At 54.2% G+C, this 25286-nt stretch overlaps 11 protein-coding genes across 11 annotated transcripts; 6 read left to right on the plus strand and 5 right to left on the minus strand.

Moving 5' to 3' along the window:
- Positions 1-216: 216 nt before the first annotated feature.
- On the minus strand, positions 217-4980 carry P170DRAFT_343427 (GTP-Rho binding exocyst subunit SEC3; the record flags this gene model as incomplete). Its single annotated transcript, XM_024843401.1, has 4 exons — positions 217-1144; positions 1201-2315; positions 2400-4675; positions 4899-4980. The coding sequence occupies 4 exons, from the start codon at positions 4978-4980 to the stop codon at positions 217-219; spliced, it is 4401 nt and encodes a 1466-aa protein (XP_024710528.1).
- A 783-nt stretch (positions 4981-5763) lies between these two features.
- On the plus strand, positions 5764-7406 carry P170DRAFT_461147 (nucleolar and coiled-body phosphoprotein 1 family protein). Its single transcript, XM_024852005.1, has 2 exons — positions 5764-5856; positions 5924-7406. Exons 1-2 carry the CDS (start codon positions 5833-5835, stop codon positions 7136-7138), a joined length of 1239 nt encoding a protein of 412 aa, XP_024710529.1. The 5' UTR covers positions 5764-5832; the 3' UTR covers positions 7139-7406.
- Positions 7407-7490: 84 nt separating this feature from the next.
- Positions 7491-9669, minus strand: P170DRAFT_452684 (uncharacterized protein). The gene is made up of 3 exons (XM_024851292.1): positions 9583-9669; positions 8361-9468; positions 7491-8294 (listed from the first exon to the last, which is right to left on the minus strand). The coding sequence occupies exons 2-3, from the start codon at positions 9437-9439 to the stop codon at positions 7541-7543; spliced, it is 1833 nt and encodes a 610-aa protein (XP_024710530.1). The 5' UTR covers positions 9440-9468; positions 9583-9669; the 3' UTR covers positions 7491-7540.
- On the plus strand, positions 9612-11593 carry P170DRAFT_374845 (cytochrome P450). The gene is made up of 4 exons (XM_024845298.1): positions 9612-9699; positions 9759-10160; positions 10231-11333; positions 11394-11593. The coding sequence occupies exons 2-4, from the start codon at positions 9829-9831 to the stop codon at positions 11528-11530; spliced, it is 1572 nt and encodes a 523-aa protein (XP_024710531.1). The 5' UTR covers positions 9612-9699; positions 9759-9828; the 3' UTR covers positions 11531-11593.
- Positions 11594-11600: 7 nt separating this feature from the next.
- Positions 11601-12581, minus strand: P170DRAFT_505844 (mitochondrial 37S ribosomal protein mS37). Its single transcript, XM_024854325.1, has 3 exons — positions 12326-12581; positions 12093-12172; positions 11601-11977 (listed from the first exon to the last, which is right to left on the minus strand). The coding sequence occupies exons 1-3, from the start codon at positions 12450-12452 to the stop codon at positions 11891-11893; spliced, it is 294 nt and encodes a 97-aa protein (XP_024710532.1). The 5' UTR covers positions 12453-12581; the 3' UTR covers positions 11601-11890.
- A 366-nt stretch (positions 12582-12947) lies between these two features.
- P170DRAFT_443083 (DnaJ family domain-containing protein) lies at positions 12948-14413 on the plus strand (the record flags this gene model as incomplete). Its single annotated transcript, XM_024850506.1, has 2 exons — positions 12948-13127; positions 13190-14413. The coding sequence occupies 2 exons, from the start codon at positions 12948-12950 to the stop codon at positions 14411-14413; spliced, it is 1404 nt and encodes a 467-aa protein (XP_024710533.1).
- A 24-nt stretch (positions 14414-14437) lies between these two features.
- On the minus strand, positions 14438-15934 carry P170DRAFT_505846 (uncharacterized protein). Its single transcript, XM_024854326.1, has one exon. It carries the CDS (start codon positions 15509-15511, stop codon positions 14705-14707), a length of 807 nt encoding a protein of 268 aa, XP_024710534.1. The 5' UTR covers positions 15512-15934; the 3' UTR covers positions 14438-14704.
- A 122-nt stretch (positions 15935-16056) lies between these two features.
- P170DRAFT_461152 (uncharacterized protein) lies at positions 16057-17681 on the plus strand (the record flags this gene model as incomplete). The annotated part of the gene is made up of 1 exon (XM_024852006.1): positions 16057-17681. Exon 1 carries the CDS (start codon positions 16389-16391, stop codon positions 17679-17681), a length of 1293 nt encoding a protein of 430 aa, XP_024710535.1. The 5' UTR covers positions 16057-16388.
- Positions 17682-18000: 319 nt separating this feature from the next.
- On the plus strand, positions 18001-19845 carry P170DRAFT_432769 (putative proline utilization protein PrnX-like). Its single transcript, XM_024848334.1, has one exon. It carries the CDS (start codon positions 18279-18281, stop codon positions 19713-19715), a length of 1437 nt encoding a protein of 478 aa, XP_024710536.1. The 5' UTR covers positions 18001-18278; the 3' UTR covers positions 19716-19845.
- A 19-nt stretch (positions 19846-19864) lies between these two features.
- P170DRAFT_399237 (asparagine synthetase domain-containing protein) lies at positions 19865-22194 on the minus strand. The gene is made up of 2 exons (XM_024846272.1): positions 21429-22194; positions 19865-21376 (listed from the first exon to the last, which is right to left on the minus strand). The coding sequence occupies exons 1-2, from the start codon at positions 22146-22148 to the stop codon at positions 20327-20329; spliced, it is 1770 nt and encodes a 589-aa protein (XP_024710537.1). The 5' UTR covers positions 22149-22194; the 3' UTR covers positions 19865-20326.
- Positions 22195-22349: 155 nt separating this feature from the next.
- Positions 22350-25246, plus strand: P170DRAFT_432771 (guanine nucleotide exchange factor VPS9). The gene is made up of 5 exons (XM_024848335.1): positions 22350-23943; positions 23996-24073; positions 24133-24308; positions 24365-24993; positions 25050-25246. Exons 1-5 carry the CDS (start codon positions 22554-22556, stop codon positions 25093-25095), a joined length of 2319 nt encoding a protein of 772 aa, XP_024710538.1. The 5' UTR covers positions 22350-22553; the 3' UTR covers positions 25096-25246.
- Positions 25247-25286: the final 40 nt, after the last annotated feature.

Here is a 25286-nt window from a genome sequence, read left to right on the forward strand (position 1 = left end):
TACATATCCAACCCGGGCGCCCCGATCTATGATCTGCCGAATAAAAAGAAAATGCTCCTTCCTTGCCACCCCCGGTATACAAGTGCAAACATAAAAATCGTAGCGGTAAAAGGGGGCTTGGAAAGATGACAATGATACAAGGATATAGAGATATCAGAAAGGGGGAGAAAACAAAAAAGAGAAGATGAGAGAAAAAAAAAATGCCGCTGGATCCAACTACTTCCTGAACATCGTCATCACGTCCTCCTTGTTCCACTCCAGCTCCAACTGCCCCTCGTACACCGCAGCGAGAACCCGTCGAGTCCGGTCGTGCGCGTCCTGGTAGCGACCCTCGCATGCCCGAATCACCTTCAGCACCAGACTCCGGCTGAGTCCCGGATCGTCGGCATCTCCGAAGTGCTTCTCGACTCGTTTCTTGAGCAATTCGATCCCTCGCCGAATCTCCTTGATGTCGTACGTCGCCAACACCTTCTTTGCCACCGACCGGGAGTGGCTGGGACGGCTGGCAATGTCCGTCCGGTTGTTGGTCGCCGCCATCATCCCTTCGGCAGATTCCACAAATTCCAGCAGCTTGCCCAAGGGTCGGTGAATGACCGAGTCCAAGTACAGCTTCATGTGCTCTCGGAAATCTTGATGTGCCCGGTCGCGCCATTTTTCTAGCACGGGAAGGCCGCGAACATCCACCTCCTCGAAGTAATGATTCATGTTTTCGATCAGAAGAATGTGATAGTTGAGAATCTCCTTGTCCTCTGGGTCGCCTGACGCGGCGGTGGCCCCGGTGGGTTGCCCCGGTGCCTCTTTGGCGATGAACTTCAGGGACTCCCACATGGCCTGGTTGATTCGGTTGTAGGCCTCGTTGACACTGATTCGGATGTCGAAGAACTCTTGTGTCGGTTGGGAGAGCATGCTCTCCACGGCCGTCGAGAAATGGGGGAAGACCCGCATAAACGAAATAACTCCCTTTCGCTTGTTCACCTTGACCTTGGTGTCTTCAATGCCACGGATCTGCTCATCCACAAAGCGGTTGAATAGGCCAATCAGGCGAGAGTGCAGCTTCTGAAGGGAATGGATGATAAAATCTTGGTTGGTCTCGTCATACTTCGAGATGGCTTTTTCCAGGGCGAACAAGATCCCAATTCCCTGCCTGTACATGAAAGTTAGCTTGGTGAGACATCGCACTTTTGAAGCAAAGAGACTTACAAAGGATCGGCATGGAGAGCCCAATCCACCAGGTTTTGCATATCGGTCGGCCAAAATGCAAAAAGCTCGTCCATGATCTGCTCGACCTTCTTTGCCATTCCTCGATCGGGATCGTGCGATTGGTTTGCGCTGAAATCCGGCAGCCGACGCATTTCCGGGTTCGCCGAGGCAACCAAGTCAGGAAAGTCGACACTCGAAAGAGAGCTCAAGTGGAAGTAGTGGAGAATAAAGTTCTGCTCCTCCGAAATCATATTCAAAGTCTCATGGAGCGTGCCACCGAACACGTCGCAAGGTTCAAGCCGGCCGTGTTGCTTGTCACCATAGGAGAGTCGCAGACCTGCTGCGGCTTTCGTGGTTTTGCCCCTTCTGACGGTCAGTTTGCGGGCTGCCATTGTGATGCCCTCATTCTCCTTCTCCTTCTCTTGATGCGTAAACAGGAGCTCCTGTTCTTCGCCCGTGGGTTTTCTTGCAGCTCTTTTCCATGCCAGGCTGTTGTCCCTGAATTCGTTCTGATATGGGAGCCTCGCCTGCTGCTCATAGAGTGAGATGAGAGCATGCCACTCCGACCCGCTAATTTCTCTCGCAAACAGCATCAGAGCATTGTACAGCCAAAGCTCCCTCCGGAAGTAGTTTCTGGCCTCACTATCGAGCTTCCGAGGATCCTTAGAGGTATTGGCTGCAGCGTCAACCCTCTTCTGCTCAGCCACCTTGTAGGCGATTGCCATGAATTGCTTGAGCCTCTGCAAGAAGGTGTGCGACTGAAAGCGGTATTCTTCTTTCTTCTCTTTGATGGCACGCATCTGCCCAATTTCTGTGTCGGCATACACGCCGACACTGCCTTCACCTGCACTGTCCACGAGACGTCTCTTATTCTGCCAGATGTTGGAGTCAATCATGAGCATGGCTTTGTACAGCGTGGCCAACGCGATTTCGGTGTCTCTAAGTCCGTCTGGATTGCTCAGAGACGCCTCCTTCAACGACCGCAGATCATTCGAAGAGATAGACAAAGTCTTCAATAGATTCTGCAACTCGTTATGGAGAAGTTTCTGGTTGGCAGTTTGCACCTGCAATCCCTGAGATTGCGTCTCGATGTATGACACATCATCGTGAAGAGTCTGCTCCGATATTAGCAAGAGTATTGATTGGCAAAGCGCTGTTGGGAACAGGGCAGAAGATGGGGGGTTCGAGAGCGGACTCACGTTTAATTCGTGCGAATACAGAGTAAGAAGATTATCCAGCTCTTCACACTCCTCAACAGTTCTGTCAATCAATCTAGCAAGCTGATCAACCTTACCCTCCTGCTGTTCAAGGTTACCAAGCCAGCTGGTAGCCTCAACACGCCCGATTTCACGACGGATATCAGCCTCAAGATCCTCGATCTTCTTCTCATCGTTCAATCGCCCGTTCCAACCGAGGTCGGTCAAAATGTCATCGAAGTCGACCCCGCGGCCTTCAAGGACACCGGCCTCAATGCCAAGTGCCTGACAATATTTGATCGTGTTGTCTTCGTGGCGTCTACGACGACGATCGTGGGGCGAAGGGGACACGGATCTGGCCCTTTCATCGACATCCATTTTGACTGTGGCCCTCGCGGTATCTCTGGGCTCCTCCGGGACTTCCAACACCGGCACAACAGGGGCCTCCTCTGCGGCAGGCCGAGTCACTTCAACAGTGGGTGGTTCGTTTGCCGGGGATGTAGTCGGTGACGGAATTTCAGGGGCAGTGGCAGGGACAGGGGCAGGAGCAGACGTTTCTTTCTCCGGCGTCTCGGGAGTGGCCGCACTCTCAGACTCTTGATTCGTCCGCAGGAATGGTGCAGGTACCACGCCAGTGATTCCATCCGGCTCGTCCATTTCAGCTTTTTGCCTTTTTGCCGCCGCCAATAACCTCTCGCCAGCGCCTCCCGGTCTGGGTTTGAAAGGGGCCTGGGTAGTCACGGGCTTGCGGAACGCCCCTACCGTATCCTTGCTTTGCTTTTTCTTGATCATGGGGCCAAGACCGGGTCGATGGGCACCTATGGGACCATCGCCTTCTGGCGATGATGGTGCAGGCGGACTAGATGGGGGAGATGGGGGAGATACGGGAGCATTGTCTGGCGTGGGTTCACTGGGCTCGGGTTCTTTAGTGTTATCCAAAGTTGGAGCATCAGTTGGCTCCGCCGTGACTTGAGCACTGCTAATTGCGGGCGAAGCGGGCTTCAACGCCGGTGGCACTGCAGCTGCAGCGACAGTGGCAGCAGGAGGTAAATCAAATGACCATTCCGACTGTTTATCCGCAGGCTCAGGTTGCGTCTCTAAAAGGGGCAATCTTGGTGGACCCTCAGGACGACCCCGGTGGCTTCCCGGGCTTTGCGTAACTCTCTGGCTTTCGACAGCGGGTGTTTTGGGAGTGGTTGGCCGGAGACTGTCCTTGCCACGCCCGGGATCGGGGGAGCTTGAACTCGAATCGTGCGAGCGAAGCATGGATCTCGGTTCAGGCACAGGCATTTGATCGCGGGACGACGGCGGCCGGGAGTCTGGCTGAGAAGCGACTGGCTTGTTTTCCTCGAATTCGCCGCTTGGCCTTTCCCGCGGGCCTGTGGGCGATGCGGCTAGTAAGCTACCAGGGATGTCTTTACCCCTCGCGGATTCTGGCGGTAGATGCATAGGCGCCTTTGGCATTTTATTCTCAGGGGCCATACGGTCGGCTGATCGAGGCGGTGGCTGGCTCCGTTGGTCAACGGGAAACGGCGGTGTTGGATGTTGCGGCGGCGCAAACGGCGAAGGACCACTTCTCCCAGAATTGCCCGTAGAAGGCCTTGTCATTTGCTCGCGACTTCTCTGGGCTCGTAAAGAGTGTTCTTCGGAGGGCAATCGACGGGGACCGTCCCGACTTTGTGCGCGGCTTGAGTAAGGCGACTGAGGCCGACCGCCCTGCGGTGAAACCGGACGCGGTGGTGGAATAGTCACCTCAGGACGTGCAGGCCCCGGACCTCTTGCGTTTGCGCCAGGCGGACCCATGGGCGGTGGTCCCGACGGGGGCGCCCCGGCAAGTAATTGTCGCTCGCGTTCATCGAAGCCAATGAGGTTCGGCACTTTGCCTCCGGTATACTTCCGGTAGATCTTCACCAGACTGCCGATGAAGAACTCCTTCTCCTTGGAGGTTCTCGCATGCCAGTAATACGGTTTTCCGACGTTGACCGTAAATCCCACATTCGATGCCCACTGTTTGTACTGTTGCTCCATCGGAGATGTAGGGTTCCAGGCACTGTACGATTGAATAGAAGACAGGTCGTCCAGCATCCACGTCTTGCCGATGGAAAACGTTCCGTCGTTGTTTTCCCTCGCTTTATGCATCCGCACCCGCCCGGACCTTCTCACTGCGACAATGATCACTCGTGGTTTCTTGTTCTCGGGGGGTGATGTTGGCGGAGCGGGGGTGGACGGATAGGCAGCATCTTCCGAGATGCGAACATGTGTTATGTAGGATTCAACCACTGCGGGGGAGAGAAAAAGAGAAGTTAGCTTGCAATGCGTCCAATGCTTTTCCGAGTCTCTGTTTGCCCTCTCTTCCAGGCCCAGGAATGCCAGTCTAGCGCGTAGCCAACAACACCACGGATTACCCGGGCGCTGAGCCTTGCCACGCTGAACACTGGGGAGATTGAGTCGTGACAATCGCAGGAACAGCGTCGAAAGTGCGCGAGGAGGCAAAACACATACATGAGCCGTCATTGTCTTTCCTGGCGAAGCAACTTTGAATGATCCGTTTCTTCTCATCCTCGAACTTCTCGGCCCTCGACATTGAGCCGTCGGTGGGTGCAGGCGGCCCCCCGTTGCGACCGTCGCCGCCTCGACGCGGATCTCTCTGAGGCGGAGGTAGGTCGCCCGGCGGAGGACCCCTGGGACGATCACGGCCGTTCATCATTGTTTCTCAATCTTCAGAAGCCGGGGTCATTCAGGAGGGCTCAATGGACATTCTCGGGTGAGGCGGACAGAATCCAACAGCGCGTTGTACTCGAGGGAGACGATCGCGGCGGGACGATCCTAGCGGGACACGGGGCCAGAGCGAGAAAATCCGCCGAATACTCGAGCAGGCGACAGGAACGAGTTGGGATGACGGCGCTCGGAGTATGGAGTGGACGGAGGATTGAGGAGCAAATGGCAAGTGGTCGGCAGGAGGGAATTAGCTCATCAGCCCGTGGGAACTAACAAGTTGGAGGGCGGAGAGCACGGCAGTACTAGCCACTAGCTATGAGTGTTAGAAGAATGTAGGGCTGATAAGATCATCGAGGTGAATTAGAGGTGTGTATATATAGATATATATATAAACATATATAAATAATGGAATAGAATAGAATGTGAATACGGATGTTCATTAGATTATATGACAGAGTGACATCCAGGGGGACGCACAGCATCGCCATGCAGGCATTTGATACGTCCATCACGGGGGCCCACGTGAGTCTCGACTGCCAGCAAAAGTGTCTGTCCAATCACCACTCTTCCTGGCCCTGACCGCCTTTTTCCTCTGTTTTTTTCTGCGTCTTTTTTTTTTTTTTTTTTTTTTTTCTACTTCACCTTCTCGAACTGACTGAACCAACACTTCCACCACGGTCAAGTCGTTTCCTCCGGGATTGCTCACAACTCTGTCATCATGGCTGTGCGAAAGGAAAAGAAGGTACGGCGGATCCAGTTCTGAGGAATCTCACCACCAGCATCACTAACGATCACTCTTCACTCAACAGGTGAACAATGCGGAGTCGCCTCCCGCTCAACTGATCGCCTCGATCGGTGCCTTTTTGACCGAGTTTGGATTTACGAAAACGAGTTCCGCCTTGACAAAGGAGCAGTCTGCTAAGTCCGGCAATTCCTCGAGCAACGCAAAGGATGTGCCTTCATTGCTGGAGATCTTCCAGAACTGGGAGAACCAGGCCGGAAAGAAGAAGACGACCAAGACTTCGGCCAGCAGCAGCAGCAGCAGCGAGGATAGTGACAGCAGCTCCAGCGATTCGGACGTCGAAATGGACGAAGCGCCTAAATCCAAGTCCAAGAAATCCTCCAAGAGTTCTTCCTCTTCCTCATCTTCTTCCTCTTCGTCTTCCTCTTCCTCTTCGTCGTCTTCCTCGTCCTCCGAGAGTGATGCGGACGATGAGGATGAGAGCGAGGCCGCTCCTGCGCCCTCCACCGCTTCTAAGCAGCAAGGAACCAAGCGCAAGGCTGAATCCGATTCCTCTTCTTCCGACTCTTCCGACTCGGATGAGGCCCCTAAGACCAAGAAAACCAAGGTCTCCTCCAAATCATCATCCAAATCCTCTTCTTCGGACTCGTCCGATTCATCTTCCAGCAGCGAGAGCGACTCGTCCAGCTCCTCTTCGGATTCGGAGTCCTCCGACTCGTCCTCCGATTCTTCCTCTGACTCGTCTTCTGACTCGGACTCCTCATCTGATTCCTCGTCCGATTCGTCCTCCGAATCCGAAGACGACAAGAAGGTCCTGAAAAAGGCGGCCAAGACACCTCTTCCCCCTTCGGATTCTAGCTCCAGCGGATCCAGTGATGACTCTTCCTCCGACTCGTCCTCCGATTCGGACAGCGAGGACAAGAAAAAGAAGACCTCGACTTCATCCAGCGACACCAGCGGAACACTTGAGAACTCCAACAAGTCTGCGCCGGTTCAAAGCACTAGCTCCTCGAGCGCTAGCCCTGCTCCCGGAAATGGTCCGGCCCCGAAAAAGCACACCGGTGCCCGTCCCACCCCGCTGGCATTGCTCAGTGAACAGCCCTACGACCACCATCCCTCCAACACCTACGTGCCTTATGCGTACGCCGAGAGGGCCTACAACGATTTGATCGTCACTCGTGGCAAGGGCTTCACGAAGGAGAAGAACAAGAAGAAGCGCGGTTCGTACCGTGGAGGCCCCATCGACATCGGCGGAGGCAAGTCGTTCAAATTCGACGACTAAGAATTTTTTTATCGCGTTCAAGCTCTTTCAATCTGGTTCAATTTATTAGGTGTTTTGTTCTTTCCTCCTTCTCTTTTCTCTCTTGAATTCCCTACATCTCTTTTCTCTTGTTTCCTTAAAGAAAAGTTTAATTCCAAACAAATAGATCTAGATCTGCACGTCTTACGTCTTTCTTGATGATTTCGCTTCCAAGCAAGGCGCTGATGGAACTTGGGTCGACTTGAACTCTTCTATTCTAAGAGAAATAAACAAACCGCGCAAGCTATTTACTCACTTTTTCTGAATCATCCATCTTCGGATGCGTTGCAGCAGCACCGGTTTATCGGCGCACGTAATCTATAACTTTTCTCTTCATATTATGTACAAACCACTATTAAACCTTCCAGGCCTCTGAAATGATCCTTAATCCCGACGTCTCCAAGAGCCCGTCTCTACGCGCATCCATCTACGATCCCATCCCGTAGCCGACTCGTTGGCGACGTCATCCATAGCGACGTTTCTGAAGGGCTGCTGAGTCCGCAGCGGTGGGAGATGGGTGGTGTTTCTGGGATCCGGGCGCTCGTAGCCAGAGAGATTTAGAACGCTGTCCGGGGTAGTGAAGTCTCTTTCGGCGTTCAGATCGAGATCGATGAGATCCTGATACCAGGATTGGCAGGGGCCCGTGAGATCGTCCGTGGAAACGAAGTCTAACCGCACGACTGCGTCCTCGATCCCGGCGTAGATGGTCGGTGAGAGGAGGGAGGGAGAGCACATGTTATAGATTGGTCCTCGGTAGTTGCGATTTGCGCGCCCGCGGGCACGTCCCGGGTTTGAGAACCCTTGTAGGTGTGGGGGCGGGTAGGAGAGGAACATAGTGAGGTCTAGATGAGGGGATTTGGCGTCTTTGGTGAGGTTTTTGTTTGACTGGGATATAGCGAAGGGGAGGCCTGATGCAGGAGAAGGCTGTTGGGTAGGAGCACTTAGTGCGGAACCTCTCGCCTCGAGGGAGTCGTAAGTTCGAGGCATGCGCATATCAAAGATCTTGAGGACGGCATCACCCCCAGCACCGACCGCGAACTTGTCGTTGGTGAAAGGATGGAGGCAATAAACCGGGTTTGAGTCGGTGATATCTCGATATGCTGCCTCATACGCCCTGTCCGAGCGGAGGTCATGAAGTCTGTTTAACCGGCGTAACTGGGTTAGTGAGGATCCGGAGAAGTGAGGCTCGAGTAAGGGAGCTTACCGGACCACATTGTCACCCCAGGATGAAAGGAAAGTATCGCCTGCGGTACCTCCGGCAAACGGCAATCGGAACGGTGCAATTGCACTAACACTGGTTTTCGGGGCCAGGGCAGCCTGGTCATCAAGATCCAAGTCATCCACCCCGATGCGACGACCAGGTACCACAGATTGAGAAGCGATAGTAGAGATGACGAGCGCATCGTCAAGTCGTCCAGTGGCCACGGCAAAGCGGTCCGACGACAGGAATCGGGAGCATTTGTTGCGTGCAACGTTCTCTTCTTCAATGCAGATGGTGGCGAATGGCTCGACCACTTCCTCCCCAGAGGTGGTTGGAAAGAACCCAACGGTACCGCCAACGAAGTGTGCCGCCAGGACTGCTTCCGGACCATCGCTCAAGTCGATGTGTTGGATCTCAGCAGTATTCGTCCGAAACCTCTGCTTGACTTGGAGGGTTCCGTCGTCAGGGGCGATCGCGATGTGAACGAGGTCTCCACGCATACGCCCAAATATCAAATGTTCTTTATTGGCCTCTTTGGCGTAATGCCCAGGCTTCAACAGATGCAATCCACAGATGTCGTCGTGGCTGCTTGTGTTCTCCAAGTCATTGAATACATACCATTTCTCATCATGGGCTGGCCCGAACTGTTTAATACCTATGATCAGCTCGTGGGCCGCACCCCAAGCCACCGTCTCCTGCCGATTCTCCCATCTATCGCCATTCCAGACTTCATAGCAATCGACAGTAGGGCAATAACCATGAGTAGGGTTGTCCTGTCTGATGGATTGCCGAGACCCGAGTCGCGCCAGACCGGCGGAAGGCACCACAAATCGGCCGATGGCTGCGTTTCTATCCACAGCACGAGAGCGAGAGGTCAACGCCTGCGCAACATCCTTCCACAGCGGAGGCGTATCGATGCCGGGAAAGCGATGTTGAATGAAAGCACGGAAAATCCGCCAGTCCTCGGTGGAGAAAATGCCATACAGGCGTCGACAGGTTCGGGAGAGATTAACCAAAGCACTGGCGGTGGGCAGGAAGCTGGCAATGACATAGACTATCTCGGCTGGGAGGAGAGATAGCATTTCCAGGGCTTCGTATGCACAGACGGACTCTATAGTGTATTAGTAGGAGTCAACCAACATCGAATGGCCGCGCGACGCAGGCCCAAGGGAGGCCGGGAATTATGTCATCGGGCCCTTATCGCTTAGCCTTGAGTTCGACAGACCTCGGATCCTCCCAGCATCGACGGACCACTAGGTACCAATCTGTCAAACATGCGTTGGAAAGTGGATCAATCATTGCGATCCGTTCTCTTCCTTGCGGGGAAGTGGTTCTGCTAATGGTAAGTCCAGCCTGTCGGAAGGTTTTGTCGACCGGCGCCAGACTAAATCCCCGAGCTAGATAAGGACCCCGTGCCACTCTTGGACTTGAAAGAACACATTCTACTAGTAGGCTTGCATAGGTGATAGTCATGACGCTGTCTCCGGTCACCGCGATTGCAGGCGCCTCGCTGGCCCTGCTGCTGCTATACAAGTATATCCTGCATCCGGCCTTTCTGTCTCCATTGTCCAAGATCCCGAATGCCCATTGGACTGCCCCGATCTCCCCATTATGGATGCTTTGGAAACGCTTCCAAAGCAAGAACAACCGGACCATCCATGCAGCCCATGAAAGTCTGGGGCCCATCGTGAGGTTGTCTCCCTCGGAGATATCCATTAACTGTGTGGAGGACGGCATCAAGACAGTCTACTCCGGCGGTTTCGAAAAACATGAATGGTATCCACGAGTATTTGGATCCCTTGGGTAAGCGTCTCCATCGATCTGGAACACCAGATGGGAACCAGGAGCTGACAAAGAACTGGGACCTATTTAGAACAGTCAGTATGTTCAGCATGACTGGAAGCAAGGTCCACTCCACCCGCAAGCGCATGCTGTCAAACATCTATAGCAAGTCATTCTTGCAGTCTTCGCCTCACATGCGTGTGATATCCGACGCCATTATCTTTGGTCGTTTTCTGCCAATCATCCAGGAAGCCGTCGCCGCCCAGACGCCCGTTGACGTGCATGATCTCAATCAGGGCGTCACCATGGATTTTGTGTCGGCATATCTATTTGGTCTGGCCACCGGAACCAACTTTCTTCAGGATCCAGCTTATCGACAAAACATACTGTCACTCTACCACTCCAGAAAGCAATTCGAGTTTTATCACCAAGAAGTTCCGAACACCTTATCCTGGCTCAAGGCGTTGGGGATTCGTTTAATTCCCACGTGGTGCGATGACGCGAATGAGGTGCTCGATGCATGGTGCCTGGAGATGTGCGACAAGGCAGAGCAGAATCTGGGGTCGACAGATCTGAACATCGAGCCTGCCGTGTACAAACATCTCAAACAAGCGATGTTGAAACAGTCCGCAGGCACCAAGAGAAGTCGGGAAAGCCTCGATCAAGAGCGACTTGATATCGCCTGCGAACTATATGATCAGCTCACGGCTGGCTTCGAGACGAGCGCCGTGGCGTTGACTTACCTCCTATGGGAACTCTCCCAGCATCCCGAGTTGCAACAAGAGCTTCGCGAAGAACTACTCACCCTAGAGCCGAAGATCCTCTATCCCCGACCCTCGACGTCCAGCGGACTGCCGTCGGCCAAGGCCGTTGATTCTTTGCCTCTTCTCGAAGCCATAGTCACAGAGACTCTGCGCCTTCATGCTCCCATTCCTGGAATCCAGCCGCGAGTGACTCCGTCGCCCTCGTGCAGTCTAGTCGGGTACGGTGATATCCCTGCCAACACGAGGGTCAACGCGCAGGCTTATTCACTCCATCGCAATTCGGACGTATTCCCGGCCCCCGAAACCTGGCAGCCCAAACGGTGGCTCAAGAGCAGCAACTCGGCTTCCGACATCGAGGAAATGAAACGATGGTTTTGGGCATTTGGGAGTGGTGGAAGAATGTGCGTGGGGAGCAACTTGGCCTTGCAAGGTAAAAGAGCCCTATATAGATTTCCCTATGGTTTAAAGCTGACATCCAATTGCCCACCAGAAATGAAATTCGTGGTTGCTGCGATCTACACCAACTACAAGACCAGCATCGTCAACGACGACAATATCGAAGCAATCGATGCTTACACTGTAAAACCTCGTGGAGAAAAGTTAGTTCTGAAATTTGAATCTGCGTAGTGATCAGGTTCTAATTATGATCAATCATCTTTGCTACGTTCCAAATTGCATCCAACTTAAGAGAAACAATGCTGTTTTCATATAACAAGTAATAATATACAGAGTGCAACATATACAGAAACCCCGGCTTCGTCTCACACAATCCAAGAAATGCACAGCAACCTTATATTCGTAGTTTGCCTTCAAAACAGACGATCAAAATCCAGAAACTCCAGGTACACGGTATTTTCTTTGAAACCATCAACTAGGCAGCGAACAGGCAGATAACACCCCTTGGAGCGGGGACTATCTCCTAGACCACCATCCCATTATCCCATTCATTGTCTAGCCTCGACACCTTGTGCGCAGACAGATCGATATCTAATTCTTCTTCTTGGGTCCAACCACCTTGGGGTACATTCTCATGAGGTGGTAGTTGATGGTGTTCACGCCGGAATTCTTCTTTTTCTGTATCGTCCGAAGAGAACTTTGTTAGTATCAATTCATTGATGAACAAGAGTTCCAGGTAGAAGAGTGCGCAGAATCAGAGGGGGGTTGGATTGATTCGCAGCAAGACACGTACCGGTGCGTCCATGCATTGCTTCAGTTGTTGTTCGAGGGCGAAACAGCCTTCCGAGTTTTGACCGGCAGAGGCCCAGCAACCTAATCAGATAGTAGATTGGTTAGTTCTCGAATCGATTGCAAATGTTGATCAGTGGCTGCCGTCATGGGGATTCCGAGCGGCTCAATCGCAATTGAAACCACCCGCCTCCCCCCACCAGAACAACAGTATAGAAGATAGGTTCAAAAACGTACTCAGCATCGAGGACATGATCGCCATACAAGGGTTGCCCTCATTCTTGTTCGGATGGCGGATTCGCAGGTGAGGGATGGTCTGCAGGCGGACGGGGTTGAGACGGGTCGAGGCACCTTTGGGAGGCATATTGACAAGATATCGCCGGGGGCGCTGGTTCTCTAGCAGACTCAAGAAGGCCCGAACCGAAACAAAGAACAAGGGAAAGGAAAGTAACGGTGTAAACCGGCGGCGTCGCAAACCGAGAAGAGAGACAAGTGCCAGCCAAAAGCTGCCTTTCGGAGGTCCGGCAAATTTGCCCGCGGAAGTGGCTGACGTAAACATCCGCCCTCCTTCAGTCGAGGATAATAGAACTATCAGCTACTCAACTTCTCGCCCTCGCCACTCCTGTGTCTTCTCGGCATTCGTGTTATTGCTGTTAATCAACTTCTTGGCGGGTCAGATATGAGCAGAAGACATGTGGGTGCTTTCAATGTCAACGGCCTCGTGACATTATACGCACCCAGGAACCATACTATCGCAAGGCCGTTCTCGACCGCGAGCCGGAGGCAGAATGCAAACGCGAAGACTCAGAATGACAACGAACCCGTCCGATCGAGGGACGAGCCTAAAGAAGATGGCGCGATGGCACGAAGGCTGTCTGAGATGACAGAACAAGCCATGCTGGAGGGGGGACGCTCTGCGCGCAAGAACATGGAACAGGCGGGGTTCTCGGAAGACCTGAAGAAAGAGTTGGAGGAGCGAATCGCTGCCAGCGCCTTCAAGAGTGAGCATGCCACTGCTCATTCCATCGTGGACATGCCGGTAAGTGTCGACTTCAGCTCAACCCACATGGCCAAACCACCATGGTGCTAATTGTCCCAAAGGAGAGCGCAGGTCAAGGAACTCGCGACATTGCCGGAGCTCAACCCTGGGGCGGATCGGAAAACCTTCACGACGTTACGCTCCGGATGTTGGATAGCTCGAAGAAGCCGCTTCGTACGCCTTATAAAATCCCTCAGCCGAATCCCGTCGACATGAGAATATCCCCGAAGCCCAAGAAATCGCCCGGCCTCCGTCTCGCCGAGGCCAAAGAACGCACCTCGACATATACGCTGAGTCAAAGTCCCGGGGTATCGGATCATGAGCGTGAAGCTATGCGGAAGGAGATGCGGGAAAGATTCACCCCGGGTGCCCGTCCGATGCCCGTCACAATCCAAGGGCTGACATCGCTTGCGAACGAACGGATAGAGGATGCAATCGCTCGAGGCCAATTCGACAAGATCAAGCGAGGGAAAGGTATCAACACCGAGACGGATCACAATGCAAATAACGCATATATCGACACCACCGAATATTTCATGAATAAGATGATCCAGAAACAGGAGCTCGTGCCGCCGTGGATCGAGAAACAACAGGAAATAGCAAGAGAGGTTGGCCGGTTTCGCGACCGTCTCAGAACGGAGTGGAGGCGGCATGCTGCCAGAAAAATTGCTAGCCATGGAGGATCTCTTGAGGCCCAGATGAGACGAGCGCAAGCGTATGCTGCTGCGGAGGCTCGCCTGGTTGAAAAGGCCAAAACAGAGAAATCGTTTCAGGATGGCGGTGGTTCTGAAGCTTCTTCGGTTGAACTGGAAAGCAATCTTTCTGAAATCTCCGCCTCCTTGGCCGAAGAGGACCCCAATGCCTCGGCGCCAGAGACCTTGAATACCCCTGATACGGAAGATGCTAGCCGTCTACCGCATCTACCACCATTTCGAGACCCAGAGCATCTTGCAATTGAGCGCTCATTCTACGAGCTCACAATCAAGAACCTCAACACACTTACCCGTTCGTATAATCTGCAGGCGCCGCCGGTCGCTCAGAAGCCGTACATGAACTTGGAACGCGAGCTCTCGGCATGTTACGCCGACGTAGCTCCCAGTTTGGCAGAGGAGATTAAGAGACGGGCAACCGAGAGAGCCCGCACTCCCGAATCGGTGGGTTCGAAGGCCAATGGATTGCTTGACTCCCTCAGCACGTCACCCACTGTCAACGTGTACGAGGAGGACCAGGCGAAAGGCTACGGGTTCAAACAATTTTGGCGGGACATGTTTTCAAAGAAGGATTAGACTTGGAGCAGCTGTAGATATGGTGTTGGTATGTATATTATGTAAATACAATTTTGACGTGTAACGAGCAGGCTTTACTACACGACTGACACTTTTCATAGAGCGAGGTATGTCGGTGCCAGGTAGGGCCTAGGTAGTATTCTCCCAGAAATCGCCGCCTGGACGTCAAACACTGCCAGCTGCCCAATGGTAAAAATGAACACCTCCCATGCACCATGTTGCTTGCTAAAGATAAGCCACCGTCCATGTTCTCGGAAGGCAAAAATAAAACCGAATGATCCAGGGAATACACTATGGTTGCACCAATTCCAGGTCGCCCTCACGCCAGACCTTCCTCCAGTCTTTCCAGAGCGGGATGACCGTCTTGACCTGAATGTACAATCCCCATGCGAGGAGAAAGGAGCATAGGGTTATAAAGAGCGGCGCAAACCAAGCGCGCAGTGACGAAGACGGTCGGAAGGTCATGAGGAAAAAAAGACTCAAAATTGCGGCCGTCAGAGAGACCATCATGGACAGCGTGCCGATGGCTGCGCGGGAGATATAGTACCGAGTTTTCGTCCTATGAGGCTCCATGGATAAGCTGGTCGGCTCCGGGCGTTGTCGTAGGTAAATCGGCAGACGAAAACTCGCTACGGAGACAGTAGAAAGGACGCCCATTAGGGCCATGGTGCCGACGTCAGAAAGCACGCCGGGCTCGTCCCATCCGTCGTCGTCGCCGCCTTCGTCAGAACAAGCAGGCGATATTTTGCTGCTAGAAGATAGCTTCTTGCCAGGCGATACCTTCTTGCCGGGCAAGACTCTTTGGTCTGCCGGTGCGTCTTTCTGATCAGTCGGGCTAGTGGCAGGAACCGTGACCACCGGAACCGCGTGCTCTACCGTCGTCGGGACCAGATCTCGTTTCATGGGAATGATGAAATTGTGCCAGGGGACTTTCGGCCATTCGCCGTTCGACCAGCCCGCCTGGGCCATATCGGAGTCCCCAAATGGAAGACGAGAGATGAGCTCGACATCACCGAACCAGATCTCATTGATGGCATTGCCGGGTTGGTAGTAGTTGTCCGACCGCACGCCATTGACGGCGGAGACGTTTTGGCCCATGATGAGAAGTATAGCAGGACGCAGATAGGGAAGGATTGGCGCTAAATGAGTGGCTAAGGTGTATACATGGAGATTGGAAGCGTGTGGAGAGTGGCTCCATGGCTGCCTCTCCAAGGAGTGACGGTCATAACGAGTCTCTCAAGTGGCGGACGCTCTTTCCCCGTCCGAAGATGAACCTCAGGCAGCCCAGCGATCCTCAGGCAAGGATGGCCGGCCTGAGGCTATTCCCGTGTATGTAAGCACTCCACGTGCTCTGCAGGCTTCGTCCGGGAATTCCATCTGTCGTCCTTTCATCTTTCATCTTTCGTCTGCTGGTGACCATCTTTTTTGTGGAGAATCAATCACAACATCAGCAGCATTAGTTCACAGCCTCAATGTGACAGGAGCTTTGACCCTGTCGGTATTTATTGGCTATGATTTCCCCCTGGCAACTTAGTGGCGATGAATGGATGAAACCAATCACTTCAGATAAGCCGGGTTTCATGATCTCTGAAATGAGAATAAATAGAAATAAAAATAACCCCCCAGGACTAACCAATTGACCTCAGCACCCAGACTCGACCGGGTTGGCCAAGACAGAGGATGTGTGATGGCCGTGCCGAGCGTGCAGCAGGGCGCCTAAATTGCACCAACGACGGCACAGCAACGGGCATCCCCATCCCGCTCAAACTCAACCCTCCTCATGGCGGTTTCTTCACACTATCACATCCAATCACTTGGCACAGGTCTGCCGGTATATCACCCTGGCCCCTCTTCTTTCAGGAAGTGTCACACTCTATCTCTTTCTGTAAGGGATTTGCGGCCTCATTTGCAATCCCGCGATATGCCTACGGATCCTACTTAATATCACTCGTTGTCTGAGGGTCATTCATTTACCATGTCCACTCTTACATGCATCGCAATTCTGTTATCGCCGGCCGGTGTTGCTGCCAGCGGCTCAATCTTCCCAGATAATTCGGTCCTCCTGTCCAAATTGCGTCGGGATAACGACCTATCCGTCAACCCTCCTCTGGATCAGTCCCTTCTGGCCATCCAAGTTGGCGGCATTGTCGGGGCATACGTGATCTTCGTCGCTGTCCTTCTGACCCTGCTGCTCTTCATAGGACGACGCCTACGCAGGACCGTTCAATCGTCCAATTTCAGTTTGCAGGTAGAAATGATGAGGCCAGCCAAGCCATCCGTCAGTATCGACCCGAGTCCGGTCACCCCCATCTCCGTCAACCTTCCCAGTCCCAACCGACCGAACAACTTCAATAGGTCGTGGAGTAGTTTGGCCCGGGGGTCAAGGTCTCATATATCCGGGAATGGCAGCGTCGCCACCATCGACGAGTCGGTAATCGCATATGATAGGCGCCGAGCGCAGGAGGAAATGGAGATGCTTTACGCCGCCGTGCTGGAGCATGACGAGCAGAAAGCCGCAGGGGCAACGAGCTCTGAGGAAGAGAAGGATGTTCAGTCTCCCGATAGCGCCATGACAAATCCCTTCACCGATCGTTCCTCACGGGTCTCCGAGGGCCCTTCGGCGGCTCCGATGAGATCTCCGATGAAATCTCCGACGAGCCCGAGAAGCTCACGCCTGTCCAAGATCTCATCACTCTCGCTGTTCAACTCGAACAACAACACGAACCCGCGATCTCCTGCCGACACTAGCAAGCTTCGGTCTCCCCGGATTGCCCTCCGAAAGTTACCCATTTCGTCCCCCGTGGGCTCTCCGGACGTGACCGCTTCGGCCTCGTACGGCGAAGAACAACCGCCGTTGACACCCCGGACCTATAATCCGCCTCCGCCACCGACGCCTCCGGCCGCCATCGGCCGAGCGCCTCACGAGAGAGTCCCGGGGGTTGGAAGGGCACCCGCCCCTGCACCACTGACTTTGTCGACGGTCAGCAGTCAAGGGGCCTCCTCATTGCCCTTCCGAGATGCGTTCCCGCTGCAGAGTGCACCGGCCACTAAAACCACGGTCTTGGAGCGACCGGAGAAACCGATTGGAGGCCCTCGGACGGGGCTGCCGACCCCGTATAGCCCGTATATGCCCTTTACGCCGGTCACGCCCCTCACACCCAGCCGGATTGTCACCAAGCGGCAACGCAAACGAGAAGTTAAGGAGAACGGGCTGCGGGTGCTGAATGAGGACGACATGGTGCGGGATGACGGGGACGTGTGGGGATGATGACTTTTATGATTACTTTATGATTACAGCGTAGTATTATGGAGTTGCATATTCTTGTTGACCACCCTCCTGGATCCCCCGTAATTCTCCATTAATCAATAGCGCACGCAATGGCGATGCCAAGCGGCTCCAGAAACATTCCGATGCGTAAGCGCCGGCGCTCAGCCAATCCGCAGGCCCGCCGCTCCGCCCGACGGCTTGGCGCGCGTCATCCTTCCCCTCCCATTTCCAGCGGCCGCGAGTCAGCGAACGCATCTCTCGTCTTTGCATCCTCTTTGCTCTCTCTTGGTCGCTCTTGGTCTCTTGGACCGCCCTCCGTCCTCGTCTCTTGTCTTGGCCTCCGACCTGGATATCTTCCTTGGCTGGTCCACTCCTCTTGGCACGTTCGTGAACTAGTATTTTATGAATGGAATGGCCGCAAACGGCCACTTGTTGCTCCCCGACTTTCTTCCCCAGTCTTCTGATTCCTGTTCCTATCGTTGCTTCTACGAAGTATACACTTAATTTACCTCTATCTCCCCCTATTCGAGGTCAGGGAACTGTCTCTTGACCTCACAGACTTCGTCCGATCTCCGACATAACCCCACCTTATCCCCGATGCCGTTGACCATCCTCTCCCAGGCACAGCTCCGCTCGCTGCTGCTCTCTCTCACCCGCGATGAAATTGTCTCTCTACAAACAAACCTAGCCCATGCACTGCGAGAGTACTCGACGGGCAACCAAGAAAATGGTTGTGCCGCCACCTACCAACCGCAGAGGACCGCCATCACCCGACGGAATGGCTGCACGACCTTGTTCATGCCCGCCACGACGGGCCAGACACTCGGTATGAAGATGGTCTCGTTGCAGGATGGAGGCGCGGCCGGCTGTGCGGTCGAATCCAAGGGCAGTCTCACCGAAGGCGAAAAGACGGTGTCGCGGACCCGAAGCGGACACAGCCATCGAGACTCGGTGTCTTCGCTCTCCTCGGACATGAGTGACCTGTCCGTTTCGTCGCAGGAAAACGGCAGCAGTGCCGGTGGCAGTACCGGCGGTACTGGTGGCTCCAGCACTTCAAGCAGTCAATCCCTGCCGTCTGGCTGCGTCAACCAGCAGCCCGTCAATACCGGCATCTCCAACACCATGGGAGCGTGGCCCGGGGCGGGCGCCCGAGACACTTCACCGCAGGGCAGTCTAACGCTGCTGGGTGAGGACAGCATGCCATTCGGACTGATCAACGCGCACGAGCTGACGCCCTTCCGCACCGCCCTGACGGCGATGATGGTCTTCAGCAAGCGCAAGCGAGTTCGCACGGTCGTCGTCTTTGGTGCCGGAAAGCAGGCCTACTGGCACATTCGATTGGCTCTGACGCTGCGGGGATCCGACATCAAACGGGTCTTCATCGTCAACCGGTCCTTCGACCGAGCCGCCGAGCTCTTACGGGACATCTACTCCCCGGATAACTCGAGCTGGCGCGGTGACGTCAAGTTCTCTGCCGTCAGCACGGACTTCGTCGAATACACTCGTATCATCCATGATGCGCTGCACAAGGCCGACGCGATCTTCTGCTGCACGCCGTCCATTGAGCCCCTCTTCCCTGCCGAACTATTGACCTCCAAAGAGGCCCGGAAAAAGGGCCGCTTGATCAGCGCCATTGGTTCGTACAAACCGCATATGACGGAACTCCACCCGGATATCCTCCGCGACGAAGTCGACGTCCATCACTCCCACCGCCACTTCCACAAGCATGTCAAACGCAGCGGTGTGATCGTCGTCGACAGCCTTGAAGCCGCGCTCAAGGAAGCGGGCGAAATCATCCAGGCGGAGATCAAGCCGAAGCAGGTGGTCGAATTGGGCGAGCTCCTAATGGTGCGACACGCAGCACAGGATATGCCCGAGGATGACGACGACAGTAAAAGTCTGAGTGACTGGGTGCAGCGCGGTAATGTGATTTTCAAGAGTGTAGGAATGGGCCTGATGGATCTGATCACCGGTGGAGATTTGGTTCAGCTCGCCCGGGAGAGGCAGATTGGCACCACGGTGGAGGAGTTTTAGACTATTCTTTTCCCCCTTTTCATCCCCTTTCTTTCGGTGTATTCTAATGGGTAATGATCATTCTTCTTATTTTTATGCGATGCCGAAATCTGGTGGACTTTTCCTAATAGAAACCTAGCTATTGTTTCCATTGTTACTAGTATATCCCCCGTTCAGTGTCTTCGATAAGTCCATATATGTATAACTTTGTAAAGGTATGTGTATGTGTAAATGTAAGTGTATATACAAAAATCACATCAACACCACAAGCTCAGACTTGCCTTTTTACACACTTCATCGCCCAGCCTCTCGCCTGTCCGTGACATCCCCAACACCATCATCCAGAGCAAAGAATAGTCCCCGTGCCTCCGACCCCGTATGTGAAGAACCGGTCCCGTTTCTACCATCGCCAGTTCCTCCCGCTCCGAATAAATCGGTGCAGAGAGGGGGAGATAATAGAGGGCGGTTTGCAGTCGCATATGGGGTTGATTGGAATGACTGCAAAGGTCTGGATAATAGGGAAGAGAAAGCCTGCGATAGGGGAGGAAGGATCTCAGAAGTATCTGATTCCATGTTTGTCATCATAGCCGGTGGGTTGATGTAGGTCACAGCCCATAAGGCAGAGTTTAATTTCAGCTGAGAGCATCAGTCCCTTTAACTTTACCCTTCTCCATTTTAGCCGTCCTGGACCCAAACTGAATGGCTCGTTTCTTTTCGCGAGCCACTTGGTTCATTCCCAGCATGAGCGCTACCAGGCGAAGGGCCTTCTTTTCCGAGTCAAGCCCGGACTCTAGGGATGTCTCTTCCACGGAGCCGGGAACTCCAAATCCGCACTTCTCCCAGACAGGCATTTGCGAAACCCACGCCACAAATTCCTCGTCCAAGAATGGGAACCGTGCTTCACGGCCCCAGTGCGCAATGACGCGATTGTCGCGGCCGAGGTTTCGCTTACCCAGACGCCTAACATCCAGGTGAATCTCCTCAATGAGACCCTCGAATCCACTGCGCGCAAAAGCCATTCCGTGTCGGGCGTATCCCGCAAAAAGCTCGTCGGCCCCCAGACCGGATAGGAGCACCCGCGAGGGAGTCGTATATGCGAGGGGTTCGGGGTGGGTTGGTCGGCTGTCAAATGCCACGCCTTGTCCGCGCGAGGCGAAATACAATGCGCATGCAATGGACAAATCCATTTCTGTATTGTGAGGCCTCATCAGGCGTTTCACTGTGTCACGGTGGGCAACCGTCTCCACGTAGGGAATGTCAATCGCTACAAACCGCCAGTTGCGGTCCGGGCAGACCGTTTGTAGCTCTGCAAACGCTGCTCGGCCAGTAATGCGGTCAGGGCAGTTTTCGTAAACCGAAACGGCCTTTGCTTCTTTACCGGCAGCGGCAGCGACTCGGGGATTCTCGAATGCAACGTTCAGTAAATCGATGGTCTCATCATGTGGTAGGAGCTCGTGGGAAATTCTAGCAAGCAGGGTGCAGTCGAGACCTCCGGAAAACAGAACGGCAACTTTCACATCGCCTTCTGCCGTAGCCCCAGGAGGCGCCCGGACATTCTGGATCCTTAGAGCGAGGGATTGACGGAGCTTCTGCTCAAGATTGCTGACAGAAAGAGACTCAACACTTAGCTGAGGGGGTTCCCCATCTGGGGTCGACATATTCATGGGGGGAATTGGATTCCTCTGTTTCCTTGTGAGCATGTTAAGAAAAGCCGGACCTTGTAGAACATATTACCAGATTGTGCCCCGCAGGCGAGTCGCTATTATTCCAGGGTATTGTCTGAATGGTTTCGAGGTTGAAAGTAACATTAGCACCAGTGGTAGCTTCAGGGGTATCCTGGAGAACACTCTGGGTCAAATCGATCATGTGCATTCCGTCCGTGAGAACCTCCTCAAAATGAGTAGTTGAGGTCCCATCGCAGAGACTACATATCTTCAGGGACCCCCTTTTGTCACAGCCTTGAAGTAGTGAGCGTCGTCCTAGGCAGTCTCTGCTGAAGAACAGCCTAGAGTTGACTGCATCATAAAACACAAAGGCAAAAGGCCCCGAAATACTACTGATGACATCCGCAACGCTTTGCACGGTGTCACTCGGCGGAGAAGACTCAGAAGAAGGCTTTGTAGCCTGCAGTAATAGGTTGAAAATTACCTCCGTGTCATTGCCCTGGATTGGTTCACCTGCAATCTTCCAGGCGTCCCCATTCCAGCAGAGCACGGACTGGGTGGCGGTGTCGACGAGAGGCTGGGACACGAGATGGTCGCCTCTCATGGAAAGAACGGTGGAGACAAACGTGAGGCAGAGGGAGCCCCTTGCATCGGCCTGATCGGCGTGCGCATCATGCTGGAGTGAATGGGCTTGAAAGCTGTCTGGACCTCGGTTGCGCAATAAACAGCAAGTCTCCTCATTGGGGGATACTGATCCAGATTGACTCAAGGAGAAAAAGATCCCACACATGATCTCACCCCTATGGTCGCAGGAGACTGCAAGTTGGGGGGGGAATGCGACGCGACAGATAGAGAAGAGGGAGGGTGAGGGACGCCGAGCGAGAGAAAGAGAGAGCTGGAGACGGAGATCGGCAGAACGATGATCCCGTAAGGCTGTCATACTCGCGCTCTTCCCTCCACCCCCCGACTGATTATCATCTCTCGACTTCCTCCGGTTACTTACTTCCGGCCTCGATCGCATTTCTTGTTCCGACAGAGACTCTCGTTGTCCAGCTTGCGACAGCTCAAATTTAACCTCTTCCGCTGGATGGTTCCTCTCACCATGCTCCGTGTTCTCCTCTAAATTACCTCTTCGTCCAGCGTATTCTTTTTTTCTATTCGACTAATTTCAGTGGCGTGCATGCGGGGATAGCTTATGTCTGCGACAGGAACATTGGATTCCCCAGCTTCCGGTGGACAAGGGGACATTCAACCGACTCCTCATAATGAGGGAAATCAACAGACTCCGCAGGTGACCTCGAACGGCATCGAATCGACGGCCGAGTCACAGAACAGCCCTTCGGAGACGCCCACGGACCGTCAAGACATACAGAAAGACAGCATGGAGGGACAAACGCATGACGGGTCCCAGGAAACCGTTGCAGAGCCCCGTGGTGGGGGACCGGCCCCTGCTGATGTCGATCCTACGGACTCAACCCCCAAACCAGAGCCACTTTCGGGGAGAATGAAGGGACTCTCCATATCAACCGATACGTCGGATCGGACCTTATCATCAGGGGCCGACAAACCCCCTCCGCCGCCGGAGAAAGATGACGCCTACCGTGCACCCAAACCTCAGTCTACGCTGCCTCCCCAGTCGCCAACAAAGCTTCCCTCCGAGTTGACGGAGAAAGAATTGCCAGATGTCCCGGGTGGCCAAGAGCAAGCGGGGAAGTCTATCAAGAATGAAGGGTCACGAGAGGATGACTCCCAACCGGAGATCCAAAACATTATGGGGCAGTTTCAAGACTCCGCGGGCGGTGTCGATCAAGAACAGATCATGTCGCCTCGGCTGGAACTAGCTGAGCAGTTCCTGAGCGGGCAGAGCTACTTTCCTCCGCGGCATTCAAGCTTGGATCAGGCGGCGACGGCTGGCGAGGGTACTACACAGGTTCCCAAACCTACGGCGGAAACTTCTTCGCACGACAAACCGCCCCCGCCGGTCCCTAGAAACTTACACCGGACCTCGATCATGCAGGAAACAGCATCGAGTCGGCGCTCATCCACTTCCACGGTTCCTCCCCCGCCGGAACCCGAGCCTGACCAGCCGTTCGACTTCCATCGATTCTTGGAGCAGCTGCGACATCGCACGGCGGACCCGGTGGCCAAGTTTCTTCGCTCGTTTCTCCATGAGTTTGGGAAAAGGCAGTGGATGGTCCACGAGCAAGTCAAGATTATCAGCGACTTTTTGGCGTTTATCACGAATAAGATGGCCATGTGTGATGTCTGGCGCGATGTGTCGGACAGCGAGTTCGACAACGCCAAGGAAGGAATGGAAAAGCTCGTGATGAACCGACTCTATTTCCAGACTTTCTCCCCAGCCATTCCCTCGCCGCCGTCCATTCCCAGAAGTGCGAGTCGAAGCAAGCGAAGAGAGCTGGAGCGGCTCCACGGGCCATGGCGCCGTGGTCAACACCAGGAAGACATCGAGCGGGATGACGTATTGGCTCAGAAGATGCGAATCTATAGCTGGGTCAAGGAGGAGCACCTTGACATTCCGCCTGTGGGCAACCAGGGGGCTCGATTCTTGAACCTTGCCAAACAAGGTGAGTCAACGTCGGATTGGGATCAAGACGCCCTGTTTCTGACCCAGGCCAGAACTTTCTAAAATCAATGGCTATCGCGCGCCTCGGGACAAGGTTATCTGCATTTTGAATTGCTGCAAGGTTATTTTCGGTGAGCCAAAGACACAATGCCATACTGGTGAGACGGCTACTAACGAATCGGACCAAAAGGTCTCCTGAAAAACACTAAAAAGGCCGACACATCCGCCGATTCCTTCATACCCCTTTTGATCTACGTGGTGCTACGGGCCAATCCCGAGCACTTGGTTTCTAACATCCAATACATTCTGCGCTTCCGGAACCAGGATAAGCTTTCTGGGGAGGCCGGGTATTATCTGTCCTCACTGGTAAGTTGGGTAGGCCGTGTGTGTCCTGGAGAGCTCGAGCTAAAATTGAAATGCAGTCTGGAGCCATCCAATTCGTCGAGACGTTGGATCGGACCAGCTTGACGGTCAGTGATGAGGAATTCGAGCGCAATGTCGAAGCGGCCGTGTCCGCCATTGCCGAGCAGAATCGCAAAACCGAATCTGTCGATCAGAAGAAGAGCTCCGAGCGACCAACCGAAGGAGGGCCATCTGCGTCGGCGCGACCTTCGGCCGACATCCAGCGAGGCCGGCGGGAGGCGGCGCAGTCCAGCGACGAGGATACGGCACCAGTGGCCGGAATCCTGCGCACAATCCAAAAACCGCTCTCGACGATTGGCAGGATCTTTTCCGACGAGCCCGATTCCCCGGTGGAACCCCCGACACAGCCGGCGGTCACTCCGCAGCCCGGAGCGCGACTGAATCCGAACGTGTACCAGCCGCCGCGTAGCAGCGGCGAGGAACGACGATCCAGCGAGCGGCGATCGAGTGAGCGACCGCGCCGTGTCGATGCTCAGGATGCGGCCGCGCGTCAGGCCAGTGCCGAGGACGCCGAAGCGCGGAGAATCCAACGAGCGGAGCACACCAACGTCGTGGAGACCTTGTCCAACATGTTCCCGAATCTTGACCGCGACGTGATCGATGACGTTGTCAAGATCAAGGAGGGCAGGTGAGTTTTGTCGTCTGTATTGAGGATCCATGCTCCAGGACTGACCATTGGGACAGGGTTGGGTTGGCGGTGGACGCATGCCTGGCGCTGAGTGCCGAGTAGATCCCGGTGATTCACGATTTCGGCGACGGGACGAAGATGCGAAGTCTGGGATGGGGCATCAATGGCAGTTCCTAGCGTAGCTTACTAGCGAAGCGTCATGGCGCATAACATATATTGGAAAGCTCTGCCCGAGGCAGATTAATAGACCGTGATGAACCAGTTGTTGTCCGTAGCGATGCAGCGGTGGTAAG

The sequence above is a fragment of the Aspergillus steynii genome (assembly GCF_002849105.1).
Source record: "Aspergillus steynii IBT 23096 chromosome Unknown P170scaffold_1, whole genome shotgun sequence".
Lineage (NCBI taxonomy): Eukaryota > Fungi > Ascomycota > Eurotiomycetes > Eurotiales > Aspergillaceae > Aspergillus > Aspergillus steynii.

Coding starts and splice junctions, on each gene's coding strand:
- P170DRAFT_461147 (XM_024852005.1), top strand. CDS start 5,833: ATGGCTGTGCGAAAGGAAAAGAAG. Junction 5,857..5,923: donor CTGTGCGAAAGGAAAAGAAG/GTACGGCGGATC, acceptor TTCACTCAACAG/GTGAACAATGCGGAGTCGCC.
- P170DRAFT_452684 (XM_024851292.1), bottom strand. CDS start 9,439: ATGCTATCTCTCCTCCCAGCCGAGATAGTCTATGTCATTGCCAGCTTC. Junction 8,295..8,360: donor TGGGGTGACAATGTGGTCCG/GTAAGCTCCCTT, acceptor CCGGTTAAACAG/ACTTCATGACCTCCGCTCGG.
- P170DRAFT_374845 (XM_024845298.1), top strand. CDS start 9,829: ATGACGCTGTCTCCGGTCACCGCGATTGCAGGCGCCTCGCTGGCCCTG. Junction 10,161..10,230: donor CGAGTATTTGGATCCCTTGG/GTAAGCGTCTCC, acceptor GGACCTATTTAG/AACAGTCAGTATGTTCAGCA. Junction 11,334..11,393: donor GAGCAACTTGGCCTTGCAAG/GTAAAAGAGCCC, acceptor ATTGCCCACCAG/AAATGAAATTCGTGGTTGCT.
- P170DRAFT_505844 (XM_024854325.1), bottom strand. CDS start 12,452: ATGCCTCCCAAAGGTGCCTCGACCCGTCTCAACCCCGTCCGCCTGCAG. Junction 12,173..12,325: donor GATCATGTCCTCGATGCTGA/GTACGTTTTTGA, acceptor CTATCTGATTAG/GTTGCTGGGCCTCTGCCGGT. Junction 11,978..12,092: donor AGCAATGCATGGACGCACCG/GTACGTGTCTTG, acceptor CGGACGATACAG/AAAAAGAAGAATTCCGGCGT.
- P170DRAFT_505846 (XM_024854326.1), bottom strand. CDS start 15,511: ATGGGCCAAAACGTCTCCGCCGTCAATGGCGTGCGGTCGGACAACTAC.
- P170DRAFT_432769 (XM_024848334.1), top strand. CDS start 18,279: ATGCCGTTGACCATCCTCTCCCAGGCACAGCTCCGCTCGCTGCTGCTC.
- P170DRAFT_399237 (XM_024846272.1), bottom strand. CDS start 22,148: ATGTGTGGGATCTTTTTCTCCTTGAGTCAATCTGGATCAGTATCCCCC. Junction 21,377..21,428: donor CGCCTGCGGGGCACAATCTG/GTAATATGTTCT, acceptor ACAAGGAAACAG/AGGAATCCAATTCCCCCCAT.
- P170DRAFT_432771 (XM_024848335.1), top strand. CDS start 22,554: ATGTCTGCGACAGGAACATTGGATTCCCCAGCTTCCGGTGGACAAGGG. Junction 23,944..23,995: donor CTTGAACCTTGCCAAACAAG/GTGAGTCAACGT, acceptor GACCCAGGCCAG/AACTTTCTAAAATCAATGGC. Junction 24,994..25,049: donor GTCAAGATCAAGGAGGGCAG/GTGAGTTTTGTC, acceptor CCATTGGGACAG/GGTTGGGTTGGCGGTGGACG.